The sequence below is a fragment of the Prionailurus viverrinus genome, chromosome E3, assembly GCF_022837055.1.
Source record: "Prionailurus viverrinus isolate Anna chromosome E3, UM_Priviv_1.0, whole genome shotgun sequence".
In the NCBI taxonomy this organism is placed as follows: Eukaryota; Metazoa; Chordata; class Mammalia; order Carnivora; family Felidae; genus Prionailurus; species Prionailurus viverrinus.
Genome location: NC_062576.1, coordinates 40,601,380 through 40,623,679, shown reverse-complemented (window position 1 = coordinate 40,623,679; position 22,300 = coordinate 40,601,380). Strand labels below are relative to the sequence as shown.

The 22,300-nt window shown below is 58.3% G+C and overlaps 1 protein-coding gene across 2 annotated transcripts in view; it reads left to right on the top strand.

Annotated features, from left to right (window-relative positions):
* CRAMP1 (cramped chromatin regulator homolog 1) overlaps positions 1-22,300 on the top strand; it is a 57,163-nt gene that overhangs the window by 8,957 nt on the left and 25,906 nt on the right. For both annotated transcript variants that reach the window (XM_047838324.1, XM_047838323.1), the window contains exons 3-6: positions 3,336-3,538; positions 9,457-9,610; positions 14,212-14,295; positions 17,143-17,191. In XM_047838324.1, coding sequence (XP_047694280.1) covers positions 3,336-3,538; positions 9,457-9,610; positions 14,212-14,295; positions 17,143-17,191 — 490 coding nt within the window. The remainder of the gene's footprint in view (positions 1-3,335; positions 3,539-9,456; positions 9,611-14,211; positions 14,296-17,142; positions 17,192-22,300) is intronic.

Below are 22,300 nucleotides of genomic sequence, written 5' to 3'. Positions count from 1 at the left end.
CGGGGGCACAGAAGCAGGTTGAGAGGGAGGGTGGGCTCTGTTCTGGAGGCACTGGGCTTCGGGGCCTGGCGGGGGGCTTCTGACCTGCTCTCCTGCGGTGCCCCAGCTCTTGTCAAGCGTCTGCTGTGAGGCCCGGTGCCAGTCCTGGGCACAGAAAGGTCAGAGCCTGTTCTTGCCTTCTGCGACCTCGCCGTTGGGATCCTTCTCTTGTACATTTTTTTTCTAGGTTTGTTTGTTTGAGTTTTAAGCGTTTTTATTTATTTCTGAGAGGGAAAGAAAGCGTGAGTAGGAGAGGGCGATGAGAGAGGGAGAGAGAGCGAATCCTGAGCTGGCTCCACATCATCAGCACGGAGCCCGACGTGGGGCTTGAACCCACGAACCGTGAGATCCTGACCCGAGCCGAAGTCGGAGGCTCAAACCGGCTAAGCCACGCGGGCGCCCCTCCGTCCAGGTTTCTTGGACACTGACTTCTTGTCACGCAGGCTCTCGCTGTCTCTGTGGCCTCGCCTGGGGCGTGGGCCTTGGTCCTCTGCGCGCATCCACTCCCAGCCCTGAGAAAGCCCCCGTACCCAACCCGGTCTTGCTCAAGGCGGTCTCCTCTTCCCCCTGCGGCAGCTCCCCTCTGTCCTCGCTGGCTTCCCTCTCCCGCTTCACGCGTCGCTCTTGGCATCTGAATGTTTCTGCACTGGTGGTGGCGTCTCCCGGGGGCCCAGCGTCACGGTCTGCCACAGTGTCTCTGCTCCTGCGTCTTGTTTCTGCCCGCGGCTGAGGGCTTGAATGAGCCGGGATGAGGCGCCCTCGTCCTTGGCCGGAATTTGGGGGATGGGCCGGACAGCATGTCCTCTCCCGATGAAGCCGTGCGATTCTACTTTCACGAAGCAGTCGAGGTCTCGAGTGACGGTCACCAAACGTTAGAAATGGTTACTCGGCGTGATTTGCTTTGTTTGTTGAACAAGAATGTTCAGACGTTAGCTTTACTCTGCGCTCTGTCCCTGAGGTTCCTTTCTGCTCGGAAGCGCTTCGGTCCTGTTGGCCTTCAGGCTTCGCTCCCCTGATCTGGAGTCTCCCCGGCACCGTGATCGGGGACCTGTCGCGAGAGCTGGCGGGCTGCCTGCGTCGTAGACCGCAGAGACGCGTGTGTGACTTCCGAACACACGCAGCCCCAGGCGTGGGCTGGCGGAGCCGGCGGCCCGGGTGCCCCGATAGGCCTGCCGGGCGGGTCGCTCTTGTTTTGGAAAAAGAGCTAAGCGAGCGTTTCGTCACAGGTTGAAAAGGACTCTGAAATCCTTTGTCGTGGGTGGCGCAGGGGCGATCAGCCAGCCCTTCCTCGGATCGCTACACCTCAGGAATTACAGGCTCCAGAATCAGCCACGAGTGCCTGGGTTTCAGGGTGTCGGTGCCCTGGCGGGAGAGGCGCCTCCGGCTCTACAGGGCATGGCGTGAAGCCAGGTGTCCCAGCAGGCGTGCTCGGAGGTCGCCACCTGTCAGACACGTCCTGGGGGGTGTTGGGTTTGTTCGCTAGGTCACATCTTGGGTTTGGTTTGGTGAGGAATGGACGAAGTCAGATGTGTGTGGCGCACACCCTCAGCCCCCTGGGAGGAGGGAGGACGTCGGGGGACGGTTCTGTTGTGCGCGCGGGCGGCGCAGTGAGTGGCAGGCACACGGGCCGTGCTGGGAAACCCTGACTGTGTCTTCCCCTCCGACAGCGTGCTTGGGACCGTGGGCATCAAGCTCCCGGACACCACGCTGGCACTTCCTGCCATGGTAGAAGTAGTCTGTGCTGTCTCGCACAGGGGCCACTAGCCACTTGGGGACACTGACCGCTAGAAATGTGGCTGGTGTGACCGAGGATATGAATTTTGTGTTTTATTGAGTTTTAATTAGTGTGTGTATAGGGTCTCTCGTGGTAGCGGCAGTGACTTGGACAGGGCAGTGGTGACGAAAGGCGATTTCTGGGCTCCAGTCTTGTTGGCTTCTGAAGTCCCTGAACTTGTGCACACTTTTCCACGTGAGAGAATCCCACCCATTCTGCGTAGCCACGTGATCTCTCTGCATGTGTGACAACGCATTCTGCTTTCTGGGAGCTGACTCGTGGGGAAAATGCTCCTTATTTCGGCACAGCGACACGGAGCCGCGGTCCGGCAGACCTCTTGGTGCGCGGTGACCCTGCCTCCCCCCGTCCCTCAGGCCACCCCCGCTCCACGCCTCGTGTTTCTCCAGGGTCGTCTTGGCCAACGGAGATGGATCAGTGGGCTTAAGGTTTTGCACGTCCTGTGCTTTGCTGTGAACTCCCCGTCTTTGCCTCGGATCTGGAGGCGCACGCCTGTCGAGGGGGTGAGGCGGGCGTACCTCGCCGGGAGGCCCTGCCTGAGCGAGCGGGGAGGCGGCCTCCCTGGACAAGCCTACGATCATCTCACCGGGAAAGCATTTCACGATATTCAGCATTGGTTTCGCTTTTGCTTTCCCAAGTGCTTTTATCTTTATGGTCTTACTTTACCCCCGTCCCCAGCCGTTGAGAGTTTGCATTGCTCCCCACCGATGGTCCTGCAGGTCCCTGGGGGAGAGTCCGGCTATCGTGGGTGTATGCGGGGGCTTCCCTTCTCTCTGAGGAAGGAGCCAGATGGGTGGGAGGAGTGGGCTAGGTCGTAAACGTGTTCTATCGGTGACCCTTGCCCCTCGCGGATTGCCTGCATTCCCCCGGGAGTGCCGAGCCGTCACACTTCGCCGTGCTCTTCCTGTTCAGCATGCGTTCCCGGGACTCGTCACTGTTGCTGGCAGAGCACCTGCGGGCATGTCCGGTCACTCTGGAATGTCGGATTTTGTCGGTGGAAGTTGTTCAACAAAGAGGACCTTTGAGATCTTTTAAAGGTTCCTTTAAAGGCATCAAGTGGTTTGCATTCTGAAGTATGGGTTGTTTCTAAGAGAAGGTGGTATTTCACACATGCTTAAATGTTTTCTTGAGTTTGAATTGCACTGCGTTCGTTTGGAAAGACCAGAATTACTTCACCCCAGACACATCTGAGAAAGAGAGACGCTGTGACACGTGACGTGTGTTTTCAGGTCACGGGGCAAAGGGCGGTCTGCCTCCGGTGGGGACGTTGTGCTCTCTTATTGGGTCCACGGAAACCTCGTTCTGCTTTCGCTCTCCGTAAAAAGACCGGAAGGAGTCAGGTCAGGTCAGGTCAGCATGAGGTCATCGGCGAACAGCCCCACCGGGCAAGTGGTGGGTCCCAGGTGCCGTCCCGTGTGGCGCCACCCTTGACGCGGGTGCCGCGGGGCGTCCCCGAGCCCTGCAGCCTTCAGAACAGATCACTGTATAGTTCTTTCTCTCCAAGGAGCCGACGGTGGCGGATCGTCATCCGGAAATGGGTCTGGGGCCGCCCCTGCCGCCCCTGCCGCCCCTGCCGGGGGCTCCCGCTCCTCTTCCCGGAACTTGGGGTCATCAGGCGGTGAGAAGGAAGAAGGCAAGAAGGCCCGGCGGCAGTGGGAGTCGTGGAGCACAGAGGACAAGAACACCTTCTTCGAGGGGCTGTACGAGGTGAGCTCTGGGGCCGGGACAGGCGGCACGGCCAGCCTCTCGCCTCTGTCCGCATTTCCGTGTTTGCCTTTGCCTCGCTAGCCACGTGGCTACCAGATCTCCTAGCTCAGCAGCTCGGTGGGGAGCCCCTGGTGGGCTGCAGGCGTGGGTTCCCGAGACCCATGCCTCGCCATGGACCTCGCCCTTTGTCCTCACCGTGTGACTTTAAAAGCCAGTTAAGAGTGAGGTGGTTGTTAGGAAGCGTCTCTGTTGGATTCCTTTCCTTCTCTTCCAAGAGTCTCGCCGTTGTCTCAGGAACATTCTCTCCTGAAGAGCGCTGTCCTGTCCCTGTGTCTTCCCTGTGCAGTTGAGTGGGCTGACTCGGGAGGCTTGGTCGGTCCCTGACAGGGAGGGACAAGGGGACACTTGGCACATCAGTCAGAGCAGGCAGCTCAACCCTGAGAGATGTCACAGCTGACCTGGGACAGAGTGGAAAGTCCTAAAAATAGAAGCTGCCCCCCCCACCCCACCCCGTTCCCAATCCCAATGTCCAAAGAGAGGCTGCCGTGCTCCCCGCTGTGCTCCCTGCCAACCTTTCTCACTTCTCTGTTTTGCTTTCCCAAATATTTGCAACCGTAATGGACATGCTCTTTTCATTTTTATTAAAAATTTTTTTTTCAACATGTACTTTATTTTTGAGAGAGAGAGAGCATGAGCCGGGGAGGGGCAGAGGGAGAGGGAGACACAGAATCCAAGGCAGGCTCCAGGCTCTGAGCTGTCAGCACAGAGCCCGATGAGGGGCTCAAACCCATGAACCGTGAGATCATGACCTGAGTCAGCATGGCTCGAACTCATGAACCATGAGATGGTGACCTGAGCCGAAGTTGGACGCTCTGCCGACTGAGCCACCAGGCGCCCCAGACATACCCTTTTTACTAACTTCAAGTACCTTTTCGTGGTACATTATAGTTCTTTTGCTCGGTATACTGTTAACGCCTAAAAGTATTCTACTTCACGAGTGAACAAACCGGCTTGCGTGCTCACTGTTTTTATAAACGAAGTTTGACTGGGACGCAGCCACACCCATTCACTTGTACGTGGTTTCTGGCCACTTTTGACTACAGTGACCAAATTGAGCAGTGACAGCAGACACTAGTGGCCTGCAGCACCTCAGTGCTTACCCTCCATCCAACCCTTGCTCTGTTTAACCGTCCTCGTGTTGTTGATTGGGGTGGTTCCTTCCGGATTCTGTGATGAGTAGCGCTGGAGTGAACGCCCGTGTTCATGCGGTATTGTAGGTTGCCTCATTGGGGTGCGGTGTCACGAGTGGTTTGCTCAGTCAGCGAGCCTGATGCCTTTGTTTTATTTTTTTTTTTTTAACTTTTTCCGTGTTTATTTATTTTTGAGAGAGAGAGAGAGACAGAGTGTGAGCAGGGGAGGGGCAGAGAGAGAGAGACACAGAATCTGAAGCAGGCTCCAGACTCTGAGCTGTCAGCACAGAGCCCAATGTGGTTCTCAAAGCCCCGAACCTTGAGATCATGACCTGAGCTGAAGTCGGAGGCTTAACCCCCTGAGCCACCCACGTGCCCCGAGCCTGATTCCTTTAATAGCGAAGTACTGGGAGTGATGGAAAAGTCTTCCCAAGCCTGGCAAACAGGGCTCATGGCAGAAAGGGGCCTTGGAGCTGATACGCCCAAGTGTCCTTGGAGAGATTAGAGCTGCGCGGAGGGAAGACTCCGTGCCGATGGCAGAATATTCCCCTGGCTGCCCTTCTCCCTCCGGGGAGTGCTTCGGTTCTGCTGTCCCTGTTGGAGGAGGCCACTGTGTCCATCCCGAGGGACTCAGTCGTCCGGGGAGATCACGGAGTGTGTATTTGAGGCTCGTTCTGCCAGGTGCAGAGTCCCTCACACAGGTCAAGTGTGTTCTTTCCCTCCCCGTGACGGTTTCAGAGCACGGCACGGGCTGGTTTTGTATACTCACGTCCCCAGACTAGGCCTCCCTGAAGTTGTGTGTTAGGCGTAGAAGACCGGAGGGCCGAGGACTGGCCTTGAATGTGTAGCTGACCCTCACCTGAAACCTTAGCTGCTTTGGTGTGGCCCCTCCTTCCCGGGGGGTGGCGGGGGGTGCAGCTCTGTGGGGGTCTGGCTGCCAGGGTGCAGAACGAGGGCGGAAGATATGCTCGTCTGTTAAAAAGTGCGGGGAGGGTTCCCTGGCAGTGACCTGCCCCGCCTGTCTTTGGATAAATTAGTTCAGTCCCTTGTCGCTGGGCCAGCTTTCTGGTTGTACGTTTTCCGCCAGCGAGGTGTTTGAGATCTCCTGAAATCCTGGATTAACCATAATAGTTGACACTTCTGGTCACTTCATGCTTTCCACAGCTGAGACTGGGTGTCCCACGTATCGTGTGTGTTTGTGCATGAGAGAGAGAGGACGAGTGTGTGCTTTACCACTGAGCTGTGTGTCTGACGTGGGCTCGGCAGGACCCTGGCGAGGCCTTGATGTAGGGCTGACGAGCTGGGGTTGGGGGGGTGACAGAACGGCTCGGACTGAGGGGCGCGGGGGCCCCTGCGGTGTGTGTCAGTCATTCCTGCCTTTTCCACGCACGCGTGGGACTCAGCTGTGCTTCCAGCGACACAGACCCAGCTCGGCACAGAGAGGCACAAGGGACTGAGCAGCTGTCATGACCGAGAGGAACGGGGAGGGGCAGTCTCAAGCCCGACCCGTGCAGGACTCTAGTGATGGCACGGAGCCTCTGTCACCCTGTGTGTGTGGGGGGTGACATTTCTGTGCTGTCTCCTGTTTCAGACACTTCCCAGAGGCAGGAGTGCCACCCTCGCCGCCCGCTAAACTTGGGACGGTTCCGGGAGGGACGCAGACGGGCCAGGCCTGTCCCAGACTCTTCCTGTGGCAACGGGTGTGGGCCGTGTGGCCCCTGTCAGGGAGCTGACGTCACTGTTGTCACCCTTGATGTCATTACCCGCTCGGTGTTGGTCGGTTCTTCACAAAGCCTGTTGCCGACTTCCCGTTTTCCCTTTTCACGTTTGTGACTTCCGCCTCAGTGGCCAGGCTCCCGTGCTTAGTTCTCCCCGGGTAGCTTGTGGGTACAGGCCCCTGCGGGACAGAGCGCAGGAGCGGTGCCAGGGTGCGAAAAAGCCGCCCCGAAGGGCCGATCTGATTAGGGAGTGTAACAGGAGCTTGAAAAGTTGCAAGTCCATGCTGACAGGCACCCCAGGAACTCGGAAGGCAGCGTCGTCTTAGAACACGGGATGGGGAATCACCAAACCCAGATTCTGGTTCCAGCCCACTGAGAGCGTGTGCCTCGTGGGTTTGGTTCCCGCCATGCAGCGAAGCCGAGAGATGGAGAGGCCGTCTGCACGCGTTCCATTGTGGTTCTGATCAAGGGCTGGGGGGGAGAGGGGGCTGCGGGGAGCGGGGCGCCCAGAGGAGGGCATCGAAGACCCCTTTTCGTGTTTTACCTGCCATTGTGTGTGTGTGTGTGTTTTCAAATTTTTCAATGTTTAGTTTTGAGAGAGAGAGAGACAGAGCATGAGCAGGGGAGGGGCAGAGAGAGGGAGACACAGAATCCAAAGCCGGCTCCAGGCTCTGAGCTGTCAGTACAGAGCCTGACGCAGGGCTCGAACTCAAACTGTGAGATCATGACCTGAGCCAAAGTGGGTCACTGAACTAACTTAGCCACACAGGTGCCCAAGCTGTTTTTTTAAACAATGAACAAGTTCTTTTTCAAACTCTCATTTTTCATTTAAAAAAAAATGCTTATTACTTAGAGTGAGAGAGGAAAGCAAGCAGGGGATGGGCAGAGGGCAGAGGGAGAGAGAGAATCCCAAGCAGGCTCCATGATGTCAGCACAGAGCCCAACACGGGGCCCCATCCCACGAACTGTGAGATCATGACCTGAGCCAAAATCACGAGTAAGATTCTTAACCAGCTAAGCTACCCCGATGCCTCTTAACTTTACATTAAAAAAATTTTTTTTTCCACGTTTATATCTGAGAGAGAGTGCGAGTCGGGGAGGTGCAGAGAGAGAGAGACACAGAATTCGAAGCAGGCTCCAGGCTCTGAGCTGTCAGCACAGAGCCTGACGCAGGGCTTGAACTCATGGACTGCGAGATCAGACGCTTAACCAGACTGAGCCACCCAGGCACCCTTTAACTTTGAATTTCAGACTTGGAGGAAAAACTTGCAGAAAGAGGACAGAGAATTCCCATATACCTTTCCCGATGTGCACGTAACCTCAGTGGGGCCAGCATGATGAGATTCGACGTGGGACCGTAGCATTTACTGACCCGCAGGTGTTACTGGGTTTAGCTGGTGTTCCCACTGATGTCCGTTCTGGATCAGGGTCTCATGTTGCATTTAGTGGACATGACTCCTGAGCACCCCATTGGGGACTCCTTCCGGCTCTCAAGACCTGGACCCTTTGAAGACTTGTGGTCTGTTAGGTTGTGGAATGCCCCTAGCTCTGGGCTTCTCTGAGCTTTCCTTATGATTAAACACACTTTGCACTTTTGTCAAGGAAGCCACGGGAGTGTGGGCTGTCCTGTGTGCATCCTGTCCGGAATGTGTGAGGTGTTCTGTCCCGTCCTCGTGGCGTGACCCCTGGTGACTGCATTCAGGTGGCACCTGCCAGGTCCTGTGCTGCCTAGTCTTTTTTTTACTTTGAGGCTACGTAAATAAATACCCCATTTTTCATTTTTTCCCCACTAACTTTAGCCACTCTTGCCACTTCTTATCTGAAATAACCATTGTTACAGCGTTTGTCCATCACGATTTTCTGACTTCATTATTCCTACACTTATTAGTTGGAAATCTCATTCAAGAAAAAGTTCTTTCGTCTCCCGTGTTTAGGTGTGAATTCAGTAATTCCTTTATATGTGGATTCAGGGATATGTAGGCTAGTCTTTGGGTCACAGTCTATTCACACCATTGATGGTTTTGTTGCCCAGATTGTGGCAGATTTGTCCACTGGGAGCCTCTTCAGGTTGCCTCCTGTGTTCTTCCCCCAAGCTCCTGTGGTGCCGTCGGCACTTGCATCCGTGCACAGCAAGATATTCCAGCCTCACTGGTACTTTCCCTGCTCCCGTCTCTCCAAGAGGCCCTGGTTCCTCTCGGGAAGTGGGATTTAGAAACCAAGATATGGGTGCTGGGGGTGCACAGTGCTGCTGGCATGCTGTCATCTCTGGGCCCTCCCCAGGACTCCTCACTGCCTCAGCTTCGATGGCATCTGCAGCTCCGGAACAGTGCTGGTGGTGACGGTGTTCTCTGGAGCATCGGTTCCAGTCTGAAATTCTCAGAAATTCTCAGCTTTTGCATGAAGACGTTGAAGGAAGGATGGCCCATAGGTGTATTCAGAGCATATTCTGTGGTTCTCTAAGTGTTTATATTTGCGGCCCGTATTTAAGTATAGGATGCATTTTGTTTGACCAGAGCAGTGAGGATGTTTCTGGATGGTTGTATTGTTTTAAGAGGTCAGGTATACAACACTCTGAGCTCCTTCGTCTTTCTGTTCTGTGTTCGCACAATTGTCTTCATGGTGCTGTCTTCTTTCATGGTCTCTAGGGGACTCTGGGCATTAACCTTTTCATCTGAGCCATGAGCATTGTGTCCTCCTGCTCTGGGGACCTACTCTTTGGTCTCCCGTGCTATGACGGTTTTATCCCTGAGTTTCTGTTGCTGCCTTATCCATTATTCCAGTTAAGACCTCAGTCTTCATGCACGTCTTTGGGGTTTCAGAAAAACAAAAAACAAAACAAAAAAACCCCTGAGGTTCTGGAGAGGCGACGTTGAAGCTGATGCCGTGAAGGACACGTGCTTGACCGCTGCACGGTCCGTTCGGCTTTCTCCTTTCCCGGGAAGCGTCTGTGCGGTACGGAAGCCTGCCTTGTTGTAAGCTCTGTGCCTTTAACGTGCGCTTAATTTTCCAGCACGGGAAAGACTTTGAAGCCATCCAGAACAACATCGCCCTCAAGTACAAGAAGAAAGGGAAGCCCGCGAGCATGGTGAAGAACAAAGAGCAGGTCCGCCACTTCTACTACCGCACGTGGCACAAGATCACCAAGTACATTGACTTCGATAACGGTGAGTGTGCCGAGGCTTGGCTCCTGGGAGGTGGCAGGTGGGAGGCGCGGCCGGCTCCCGGTCGGAGCTGGTTTCCGGCAAACCCATCAGACACACCGCGGCGTGGTTCTCACCCAGCCCTGCTGCCAGGGCTCCCGTGCCTCACGGTGCTCCAGCTGCTGGTACCTCTGGTGACCGCCGGCCGTTGAGCTGAATGCATTCCTCGTGCTCTGGGCCTGCGTCCCCCACTGGGAGGGGAGGTCACCACAGTGGATGAGGAGAGGCGGCCACAGGTGCGCAGGCCAGAATCGGACTCCCCCCTCCCCCCCCCCCCACCACGCACACACACAGCCAACGCCCACCCTTCTCTCCCCGATGGTGGCTCCTCGGGGCGGGGGTTGGGCAGGGCCGGGGTGGAGGGCTAGCTCTCCTGAGGCTCACGTCTGGGTTTGAGGCCAGGCTTGGGTTGCCGTGTCTTCAGTTCACCCACCCGGGTCATTCTCCAGTGCAGGTCTGACGTCCGTCTCAGAGCAGCCATTCTGACCAGCCCCTCTGTCCCCACGGGTCACGCCAGCACTCGATCATTGATTCCACCCTTCTCGACGCTGGTCTTCACTTCCACAACCGCTCTTGTAGCTCCGTCCTTCCAGACGTTTGCTTCTATCGACTCCGTTCATTTCTGACCCTTCTGTGTAAACAATACGAATCCTCACGTGGGACGACCGAGATGGCGGTGGTCATCCCCACTTTGAGCCTTTGCCGTGAGCCCTTTGTGTCAGCCCTTGGGGACTCCCGTGTTGCCGCCTGGGCCCCGCCTGTGGGCCGTTCCCTCGGCACATTGGGGTGTATTTTAGTCACGCGGGAGCCAGCACCACCCAGGGTGACCCATCAGCCCCTCTTCCCTGGCTCCCCCTGGCACCTGGGGTTCCTCCTCTGACCTTAGAAAGGCCCAGAGAGCACGATTCAAGGGGTGTGCCTTTGTGTCAAGGGCCGGATGGTAAATATTTGGGGCTTCGGGGTTTACCGTCTTTAACAAAACTGCCACGTTCTGCCGCCTTAGCTTATTTGTAGACCAGATGTACGCACGTGTGTATTGCCGTGTTCCCCAAATACTTCCTTCACAAAAAGAGGCCGTGGGCTGCATTTGGCCTGCATTTGGCGACCACTATCCTCGAGGAATCCTTTCTCGCTGCCACTGGCCTGTCCGGGAGCCCTTGGGGAGGGGGCGCCTAAGCTCTAGATGGTCACGGTTATCACCTGACACCGTCCCTTGCCGTTTCTTCCCTTTGAATCTTTGTGGACATCTGTGACCCGCCAGTCAGAGTCCTGCTGGTCATACCTCAGAGCTTCTGGGGTCTGTCCCCACCGCCTGGTCCCCTTTGGTCCTGTTCTAGAGCATCGCTCTTCTCCCCGTCTGGTCCTGCCCTTCCTAGTCTGCCCTTCACGTCGCCAGATCCACAGCGGGGCCGCGTCTGCCGGGCCCGGATCCTTCCCTGCCCCCTGTGGTCTGCGGGCTGGCCCGCTCTGTGCTCGCTGGGCACGCCACCCCAAGGGCACACGAGAAAACCCGGGTTCGGACACGGAGATCCTTTCCTGACGGTAAGCGGGGGAGCCGAGCCCCACGGCCAAGCCAGCGCCCTCTCCCCAGACGACCCCGCCGTGTTCTCAGCACAGTGGCTCACCCTCCCTCCTTTGTGCGTCGGCTTGCAGGCCACCTTCTCCCGCCACTGTGGGATTTCTCCGTGTGCTTTCTGTTCAGCCTTGTTTCCTTGAGTCGGCGTTACCGCAAATGTTTCCTTTCAGACCGGCACCTCGCTTCTCGTGTTTTTAAGTAACGCAGCGTCCCTGTCCACACGGCAGTCTCCTCCAGAAATCCTTTCTTCGGGTAAATTCACACGACGGGTGAAACGAGCTGCGTCTCATCTTGAGTGTCTTGTCCCCCTCGCGGCACGTCTGCCTTCCCACCAAGGCCCCGTGTGCAGTGCACGATTGTGCCCAGGGGTTGGCCATGCTGAGCTGCTGTCTGGCCAGCAAGCGCCGTCATTTCTCACTGCTGGAGCGCCTTCCGCTGGCGCCTCGGGGCGGAGCAGATCACAGAGCGATGGGTGGGTCCAGCACCTCCTAGCGGCCTGCCCCTTCCGTGGATGGGGACCACCCGGTCAGAGTCGGCAGCCCTCTTGCCGATACTGTTTTGTTCATTTGCTTTCGGTGTCCACGTGACCAGTCACGGAAGATCGTCTGCTGGCCTGGGTGCGCGGTGGCCAGTCAGCCATGTGTCATCGTTGACCAGGTTGTCCCCACGGCGTCCGTGTGTTTGCCGGCTGTGCTCACCCCTGCCTGAGAGCGCTGCTCGTATCTCTAATTGATTTGAAAACATCACCACCGGTCCAGGTCCTGTCGAGTCCGAGACTTGACAACATCCATCATCTTCACAGATGTTTTTGTGCCGCAGGCACAGTTGTAGTTCTTTGGCTCTTTGTGTTTTTTTTTTTTATACTTTTTTTTGTTGCACATCCTGTTCTCTAGCGGCTTTCAGTCATCCACGAGAGAGGGCTCTGCCCCAGGGGCTGGTCCCAGAAAGCTCTCTTCATGTGAGAAAGCTGCGGGGTGAGAGGGAGGAGTTGACTCCGGGGCCGCCGGCGGGCACACTGTCTTTCATGCCGACCACACTGTGGGCAGGGTGGCCACTGTTTTGGGGACATTCGGGTCCCCAGGGCAGATGCAGTACCACGCACAGGGGTTTTTTCTTGGTTGGATTTGAGAGGCACTTAGGGTCGATTTTCTGTGTTTTTATAGCCTCCTCCTCCTGGATGGCCTCCTGAACTCCCCTGGTCCCGGCAGGTGCGACTCCTCTTCGGTTCTTTCCCCGAGTGGGCCGAGGGGTGGACGAGCCACCGCTCTCGGGTCCCACCCCTGCACCTCATGTCGGTTCCACAGCAGGCCCTGCGGGCTCAGACCCAGCACGTGTCCCTTCTGTACGGTGTGGCCCACGTCCCCGCTATCCTTTACCTGACCTGTGTGCTTCTTGGCGTCTCAGAATAGTAGCCCACGAGAAGAGCCTTCTTTCTGTTGAGCTGGCGGCTCCGCCTGGGTTTCTGGCCGATCCCAGCGAGCACGTTGGTGCACGTTGGTGGCAGCCGGCCGCCCCTTCGTGGCGCACGGGCATTAGTTCAGGGCTCGGTGCTGCCCAGCCGCCCACCCGTCCTCAGCCGCTGCAGCCGTAGATTCGCTGCTCTGGACGCTTCACACAGACGGTACCAAACAGCGTGCGGCCTTCTGCGTGTGACCTCTCACACCGAGCATCGCGTCTTCTTTGTGCATTCACGTCACTGCGGGCGTTAGAGCCTCGTTCCCTTGTATGGCTGTCACCGTTCTGTTGTCGGTACGACCCGTGCTTGTTCGTCCTCTGCCCAGCGGACCCTAAAGCATCCTTAGTAGCGATCTCCTGTGGGAATCCAACGAGACCTTGCGTCTTTGTCAGGAGAACCTCGAGGAGCAGTTGACCGGTGGTGTTAGCAGTCCCCGGCTCCTCTCAGCCTGTGCGAGGTTTGGAGCTTTTGTTTTAGATCGTTTGTTCGAGATCTTATTTTCTAGTTGCTAATATGTCGTAGTTTTCCTTGCCTGGTGGTTTAATCACACGTGGGTGAACGTTGCGACTTTGGAAAGGGGTCTCCGAGGAGAGGCCGGAGAGAAGTCGTGAGGACAGTGGAGGCTCAGGTGCACCGGTCACGGCTCTGTGAGGCGACATAAGAGCCACCAGACTGCTGGGGCTGGGCTGATAAGTTGTATCCCAGTTTGCTTGCAGCTGCCGTGGAACTTGGGTACTATGGAAGGGTTCTCTCGCGTCTCAGACCTCAGCGCATAGGCGGTCCAGGCGGGTGCCAGGGACCTAGGGCCTGCCCTCCTTCTGCGTTGCCGTCCCTGCATGCTGTCTGGGTCCAGGACGGCTCCAGGCAACAACTCAGCAGGAAAGAGAGGTGTGTGAAAGGGACACGTTCTGTCCCGAGTCTGTCTTCAGTCATTTCAGGAGCTTCTGGAAGCCTTCTGCTCACACCAGAGGCCAGGACCTAGGGTGCGGGCGGGGATGTGTGGCGTCTGACCCGGATGCATCGCTTCCCCATGAAGGGGGTCTGTTGCTCAGGAGTTGGGTGTCAATACTTGTAATCGTAGGGGCTGTGGCTCCTCTTCCGTGTGGCCCGGGGCCCCGGGGCGGGCTGGTCAGCGGTCAGAGATGGTCCGACACCCCACCTCCCCGGTCCTGGGACTGCCAGCCTCACACAGAGCTCGGACGGATTCTGTGTGTGTGCAGGGAGATGCGTGACAGATTGAGTGGTCACGCCTGCCCCCCTCCCCCCCGCCTCCCCGAAGCTGGCCACACCCCCCTCCCGGTTTCTCCTCCTGGGGGCCATTGCGCTGCCTGGACATCACTCATCTTCTAGCCCCTCCCCAGGTTTCTTGTTTAACTTCTCACGTTGCAGATTTGAAAAGCGGCCCTGTGTTCCCGTGGGCTCGCCACTCCGTGTACCCGGAGTCGACGTCCCGCACACCCCTCCCTGCCACGAGCTGGCCGACCCCGGCGTGTGTGTCTTCCCCCCTCACGCTGTCCGTCCTTCGTCTTTCAGTGTTCTCCCGTGGGCTGAAGAAGTCGTCCCAGGAGCTGTATGGGCTGATCTGCTATGGCGAGCTGCGGAAGAAGGTTGGGGGCTGTGAGTATGGGGCTCCAGGGGGTCCCCGCACGTGTGGCTGCTCCTCACGGGGCCTGCCTACCGTCGCCGTTGGGTCTTTACTGCCACAGCTCTTCTCCTTTCCCCGACTTGACTCTTGAAAACGTCTTACGTGCGGTGCGCTGGCGAGCGCCACGGCCCCACAGACCCTCACTTGCCCTCAGGCCGGCGTGTCGTTGACATTGGCCACGTCCGTGCACCCCTCCCCACACGTGCGCGCCCCCTCGCTCAGGCGTCCTAGACCCAGGCATGTTGTCATGCGTGCCCGCCTTCCTGTCGCCACTCGACGTACTGCCGTCTTCCCTAGTACCCGTCCGCGTTCAGTATTCCCGGAAAACCCAACGTGCCTGTCCGGGCGCCAGTTGGGGACGTGGTCCCACTTGAGCCTGTGGCACCCCTTGGGCCCGTAGACGAGAACAGCCTCACGTTTGGTCTCCCGAGACACTGGTACTTGGGAGGGTCCAGGTCCCTCCGCGGGCGTCTCGGTGCTCGTCTCCTTGCACCCAGATTTCCGATAGACGTCGGCTGCTCTGGCCTTCCTGGGGCGCCGAGCAGCTCGTGGCCGACCTCGCCTCCCCGTGTGACCTCCGAGGAGAGGGGCGCGCCGGTCTCTGCAGGTGCCCCTGGCCACCGTCGCACGGGGGAAGAGCGCTCACCCACAAGGCCGCTCCCGAGGCCCCATGAGACCGTGCGAGGGGGCCGCTCAGAGGGGGCAGCGGGGCAGGGGCGTGGAAGCAGCAGAGGAGGGGGGGACGGGCGATTATGGATTGCTCCGCATAGGCCAGCCTGGCTCCCCGCCTGTGTCCTCTGGTGGGTGGTGTGTGGGGCCCCTTCTTTGTCCCTGCCGTGCCCGTGTCTCAGCCAGTCTGACTTTGCGTGATGCTGGCCTTGATCTGTCAGCGCCTTGCTCCCTAACTTTAGGCGGCTTACCGTCACCCTCCCTGGCTATCGCAGGATCCCCTGCACTTGGACCTCAGCCCCTCTTCCTGCCGCCCTGCAGCTCAGCTGACCCATTCCTGCCGGTGGTGCCTCGTCGGTTCCTCCCAGCCCAGTTGCACGTCACACTTGCACGTTCTCTCGCACACGCACCCCATGAGGCCCTGCCTGAGCGCCCCACCCCCCACAAAACTCCCCCGACGGGTCCATTTGCGGGGACACTGTTGTGTCGTTTTGTGAATCTGCAGGGAAGGGCAGGCTTCGGGGTACTGCCTCGGGCAGGGCACCCCCAGGCCACAGCCTCTCGTGACTGCTCATTGGGAGCCGCTTCCGGGCTGTGCACGAAGCGTGCTCAGGGCATGCCAGCAGTGGACACGCCTGTTTCTCCCTGAGCTCTCCAGACTCACGAATCCTGAAGCAGCGGACGTGGTGTCTCTGCTGTGTTCCTGGGATTCGGACATGCACTGCTCGTGTCTAGCATCGTGGCAGCTCCTGTCCTGGGCGTTGTCCCTGGGGCTCAGGACGCTCCAGTTGGATGAAACGAGTGACCGTAGGCTCCTTGGCCATTAAGTGACAGGTTTTCTTGCCCCCAGGACTGAGTCTCACACGGGGGCTTTCTGTGACAGGGGCTGGTGTTGGGGGGCCCGGGAGACACCCGTGTGTCTGGGCAGCTTTTCTTTGCAGGGCGGCTGCTTGGCTGCGCACCTGCCTCCCCCTGCCGCGCCTCTTTCCCAGCAGCTGCTCCCTCTGCGCCATTTCCCTTCGGTCTGCAGGGCTTGCGCTGGTCTTTCCCGCCACGCGGTTGTCGTGTGTGGCTGTGAATTCTTTCAGTGGTGAGTCATCTGTAAAGCTTTATGTTCTTTTCTTTTTCTTTTTCTTAACCTTTTTTTAACATTTATTTTTGAGAGTGAGAGCGAGGGAGAGAGCAAGAGAGAATCCCAAGCAGGCTCCACACTGTCAGCTCACAGCCCAGCGTGGGGCTCGAGCCCACGAACCGTGAGATCATGACCTGAGCCGAAATCAGGAGACGGACGCTTAACCGACTGAGCCACCCAGGAGCCCTTAGGTTGTGTTCGTTCTCGAAAGGTGTTTTTGCCGGATGTGGAGCTCTGATTTGATAGTTTTCCCTGTCTTCACTTGGAAGCTGTTATTCCCCCGTCTCTGGCCTGCGCTGTTTCTGGTGAGAGGCCGCTGACCGTTGTGTCCTCGCGCCTCTGGAGGGGATGCGCTACATTTCTCTGGCCGCTCTACGGATTTTGTTCTTGTCTGCTTTTCCACTTGGATGTGTGTTTATGGCCTGTTAATTTCGTTTCCCCAAAACGTACAGAAGAGTCCAAAGAATTTTGCAATGACCCTCAAACCCCCACCACCTCCGCGTGCTCTCTGTCCCTGTGTCTTCTGTTGAGGACAGCAGTAACCCTGGGAGGGCAGAGGAACGTGGCGTCTGCTCTAGTGAACGCACAGGGTCTCGGTTTGTCATTCGTCCACCCCGGGCACCTAGGCATCCACGACCGACGATACCGGGCCCAAGGATGGCACGTGCCCAGGGGGAGAAGTGTGCCTGCCGGGTGCCCTGAGAAGCGAGTCTCTGAGCTCGGAGGCTAGGGATGAGGAGAGGTGCAGCGTGCCGGGGGTCTGGGCAGGAGGCAGGCAGCGTTTGCTTCCCCTGAGAAAGTCCCGAGGGAAGGAGGGCCGTGCAGGTGCGGACGGCACCTTCAGCACCGGCTTTGCCGGAGGAGCCGTGGCTGCCGGAGGGGTTGTGTTCTGGAAATCTCTGAATGTTCTGTAAAGGAACTGGGGTGTTTGCTTTCTACTTGAAGACAACAATCTGGGACCGTTTACCCGGTTTGCTCCGAACTACCCCATGCTCACGTTTATTTATTTTCCATTTAGGTATGGACGACAAGAATGCCACGAAGCTGAACGAACTCATCCAGGCAGGGTGAGTAGGCCCGTCTCGGGGAGCGTTGCTGTTGTGTGGACGCGTGCGCCCTTCCCTGAGATGCAGAGCTGAAGATGCGTGGGGTTTTCTTCCCTTTGCTCGCCGAGGTCCCTGAAGTGTTGACCTCCCCAGGGTTCAAGCTGATAGCCTCTCAGAGCCCCGGGAGAGCAGGGAGACTTGGCCTGGGCTGCTCCCTGTCTCGTTCTTCCCACGGGTCCCCCACAGGGGTGGCAGCGTCCACGCGGCCCTCCCCGCCTCACGTTCCCTTCCCCACCTCGTGTTGGGGAGTGCCTTCTCCTCTCACCAGAGCAAGCCCTGTCCCACTTTCTTGTCACCCTCCCGGTCCGTTTCCTGTGCTGCCCCTTCCCGCACCTGCTGGGGCTCTGTGCCCCACGAGGCGAAGCCAGGTCTGATGCTGCTGCGTTCTGCCCTCACCCTCACGGCGTCCGGGAGCTTGGGGTTCTCCTGTTTGCTTAGCCCAACTGCAGAGGCCGTTTCTGCCACGTGCCCCATCTCCCATCGTCCCGGTGGCACCGTGTGCTTTGCCCCCTGGCCCCGACTCCAGTGTTGGCCTTGGAGCCCTCCTGCACTGTCAGCCTTGCTAGGTGATCCCAGCCCCCAGCCAAGTGTCTGACTCGCGGCTCTCCAGCCCTGTAACTGCCCGGTCTTCTCTCCTCCTTCGCCCCTCCTGGGACCATCCCAAGGGCGTACTGAGCTCTGTGCCCCTGCGTGCTCTCCGTGGGCCGTGTTAGTGCTCCCCGGGGCTTCTGTCCCCGTTTGTGGGTGAGGGATTCCAAATCTAACTTGTCCCCAATTCTGTACCTCGATTTATAAATCCCGTCATGTCCTAGACGTCTCCTGGGCCCCAGCTGGAAGTCTCTGGGAGTTCTTTCTGAGAAAGACCCCGACCCCACACTCTCAGGTCTCCCCTGGCCACCGCTTGCTCTTTTCCCGTCAGGTGGAGGCAGTGTGGCCCCTCGGCCTCTCATAGCTGCTCCAGCCGGTGCCCTGACCACCCCCGTTTGGCGGTCTGCAGCTTCTGTGTGCGTGCATTTCTCCCTCGGCCTGGCCCCCGTCACCGGCTGCCGTGTCTGTCACCCCGCCCCGAGCTCGTGTACTCTCCCCAGATCCCTGCTCCTCGTCTCAGCTGGACTCACCTGCCGTCCCCAGCCCCCTGCTGGTGGAGGGCCAGTCGGCCCTGCCACCTCTGCAGTCACGGCTTTCCCGCACCCAGGTCCCTTTTCTCCCTGATTGTGTTGTCGGGTGGTCTGCAGGCCCATCCCTCAGGTGTGAGCCCCTGACGGGTGGGGCCAGCCGTGTGACTTCTGCTCTGGCTCCAGCCCGGCGTCTTCCCTTACAGGTGCCCCTGTTCAGTTCTGGGGGCTTATTTCTGTGCACAGGCCCGATGGTAACTAGGCTTTGCGTATCACCGCTGCTCCGGCTAGCCCCGGCTCACCCCCCGCCCCCACCCCGTGCCGGGGAGTGCAGGTCACCTTAAAAATTCGTCTTTGGGCAGAGGGAGCCTCCTGGAGGCCACCAGCTGTGGCCTTGTGGGTCATTTGGCTCCCCTCCCCCACCAGCCGCCTACTACAGTTTCTGAGTGTGTAGGCTCTTTGAATGGCTTGTGTGCACCCAAGGAGCCTTGGACGGCAGGCGAAGTCCTTGGTCGAGGTGGTTTCTGACGCTACCGTCTGCCCAGCGGGCGAGAGCTGCCCTGCGGCGGAGTGCTGTCCCCGGATGCGATTTTGGGGGAGCTCTCACTCGACCTTGTACCTGAGTCGCCCGAGTCGTTGGCTGAGACTCTTCCTGGTTCTTTCTGCTCAGGGCATGTGTGGCCAGCTTGATGGCAAAGCCAGTTCGTTTGGCTCTGTCTTAGGCTCTGTCTTGGTCTTGTTGGGAGGGCCCGCACGGGGAGAGGGTGGGCTCCTGGGCTTCTGGAAAGGCACGCAGGCCTGATGCCTCATGGTTGATCTGATGTGAGGAAGGCGTGTTTTGATAAGTTTGAAAGTGTCCAGAGGATCACTTCTAGGAGCTGCCAGAGATTGGAGAGCCCCAGGCCCTGAGCTGGGGGTCCGAAGGTCCAGGTAACCTCAGACACAGCACCGGGCGCCCTCGGTCTCAGTGAGGAACCATCACAGTAAAGCCCAGAGGTAACGTGATGGTCAGGATTATTCTGGACAAGCAAGGATTCCTGTTTGCTTTGAATGTTTACAGTTGGGTTATGACCCGTAAATATTAAACACGCATGAGTCTGGACTGATGCCATCGGTGATTGGGTGACTCTGTGGGGGACAAGGGATGAACTTCCCATGCAAGGTTCCACGTAATTTGTGTAGAACCTCCGCCTGCTGGGAGGGGAGCGTGGCTCCTTCCCCCTCGGGTGTGGGCTGCGCGCGGGGAGGCGGGAAGGAGCCAGATGGGACACGACCTCACCCCGAGAACAAGGTCAAGGCTGACAGTAGCAGGTCACGTTGAGGGCGTGAGAGGGTGTCTACCTTCCAGTGTGAACTCTCTGAATCCACAGGTGTGGGGCTGCAGCCAGAGTCCCCCGGCAGCAACTTCCCTCCCTGAGCCGTGCTGCCAGGGGACCGCTGCAGGGATGCCCTCGGAGCCTCCTTCCTGCACAGCCCTGTGAGTGCGTGATGACCCCACCCAGATCCGGAAGGGGGTCAGTGTTTAACGCCCGCCTCCCTAGATGCCTTGTACCACCCCCCTCTGCTCAGGAGAAGAAGGAAGGCAGACAGACAGTCACAGTGGTAGGCGTGAATGGAGAGGCGTTAGCTTCGGCCGTCCACAGTGGGTGTTTGCAAACAGCGGGAGCTCGGTGCGTATGCCCTCTGACCCCACCCCACTTCTAGAGAGCGGTCAGATCAATGGGCAAGCCACGCTTGTAACATCTCAGGTTGGCTCTCGCTAGCAAAAGGGCATCACAGAGAAGACCAGTTCCTGGGTGGGACATAGAGGCCTCTGTTCTTTTTCTGGAAGTGAGGCGGGGTGTGTGCGTGGCTGCGTGGCCACGGTGAGGTGGCTCGATGTGGGGCTCCCACCTCACACTGGGGTTCTCTTTGTACCCCTGTTCTTTTTTTTTTTTTTAACATTTATTTATTTTTGAGACAGAGAGAGAGAGAGCATGAACAGGGGAGGGTCAGAGAAAGAAGGAGACATAGAATCTGAAACAGGCTCCGGGCTCTGAGCTGTCAGCACAGAGCCCGACACGGGGCTCGAACTCACGGACCGTGAGATCATGACCTGAGCCGAAGTCGGCCGCCTAACCGACTGAGCCACCCAGGTGCCCCTCAGGGTTTGTTTTTGAGAGAGCGTGCGTGAGCATAGGAGGGGCGCAGAGAGAGGGAGACACAGAATCCGAAACAGGCTCCAGGCTCTGAGCTGTCAGTACAGAGCCCATCCTGGGGCTTGAAGTCCGGAGCTGTGAGATCATGACCTGAGCCAGATTCGGACACTTAACCAGCTGGGCCACCCACACAGTGGGGCATCCCCGTTCTTGACTTGACACGTGTCTTTTGTTATTTGAGTCTTTAACAATAGTGTCTTTGTCTGTTTAGGAGAGAAAAGTTCCATGTTGGGGAAAGGTGTTCTTTTTCATTAGCTTTAAATTGCTATAATCACATTTGTTCTGTGGAGCTAGGTTTATAAAACGTATTTGTCTGTATTTCTGGCAGCGAAAACGCAACATCTGTGGCTTCAGCCTTGACTGGGCCTCATCGTGCATGGGTGCTGTCACTGCCTGGTGGTAGGACCGTCTAGGAGCCCCTGGAGGGCTGTGGGGTGAGGGAGACCCCCCAGTGCTGGTCTCCCTCCGGGACGGGTAGGAGCCAGCTCTGGTGCGGAGCTCGTGAGGCCCTGGGCTGTGGCAGGTTCAGCACAGGGCGTGGTACCCTGGCTCCTGCTTCCTTCTTCCTTCTTCCTCCTGGCCCCATCACCGTGGCTGTGGCTGGGGGTGGGGCGGTGCTCGGGAGAGTCGCCGGAACGCAGCTGTGGGTGGCAGGCTGCACGCCTCACTGGGATTCGGGTTTCTGACTGCCGTTTCCTCCTGCTGCCCCATCTGGGACGCTCCCTCCGTGCCCTCGGTGACGGGCTCTTGCTTGTCCCTCAGCTGCGAACTGGGACGCCCCTCCCTAGCCCCGGGACTCCGTGAAGTCTGGATGTGACGCGTCTTTCGCGTGTGACTGGTCAGCACGGCACTCCATCCAACGCTGCGGGTGTTCACCTGTCAGGCCCTTTACCGGTCCGTCGGGGTTCCCCGGGCGCCCCTCCCTGCCCCCCCGCCCCCCGGCAGATCCCAGGCGGAGAAGTACATCGACGCCAGGTGCTGCCAGCTGCTTTGTTTGCTTGGACAGACGAGTGTCGCACACCAAACTCGCCTGTGTCTAAGAAGCAAGACGGTCACTCTGTTGGCCTTCCAGGCAGTTTATTGTGAAAAAGTTTAAACATCGGAAAGGTTGGAACAGAGGTATGGCAGACAGCTCCGTACCCTTCACATGGATTTACCAGTGCAAGAGTGCATCCAGAGTGTGCACGCGCGCGGGGGCGTGTGTTACTTCTCCTGTTGTGTTTTAATGTGTCTTTTTCCCCTGCTGGACTGTGGACTCGTCTGTGGTCCGTGCCGCGTGCCGCGTGTCGCTGTCAGTAAGTGCGTTTTGAGCTGACGTCTTCAGTATGTGTGCCCGTGTCTCACGATGGCCCGTAAACAACAGTGAAGCGTGCAGTGTCCTGCTTCGGCGTTCCGGGATCCTGCAGAGTAGTGTCACTGCCCCGGGAGTCCCCCGTGCTCCCCGGTCGTTTCCCTCCTCCCTGCCCCTGGTGATCTCCCACCTTTACTGTCTGCACAGCTGCCTTTTCCAGAATGTCGCCGAGTTGGTGTCGTACAGCAGACGTCCTTTTCAGACTGGCTCCTTTCACTTGCTCTTCTGAGTTCCAAGAAGTGTGCGGAGTTGGGTACCACCCCGATCCAGATACGGGCGGCTCCGTCACCCCCACACCCCCTCGTGGCCGCCTCCCACACCCAGCCCCGGCAGCCCCTCAGCTGCTCTCTGACCCCCGTGGTCCTGCCTTTCCCGGAACGCCATCCAAATGGGGTGATGCCACGTG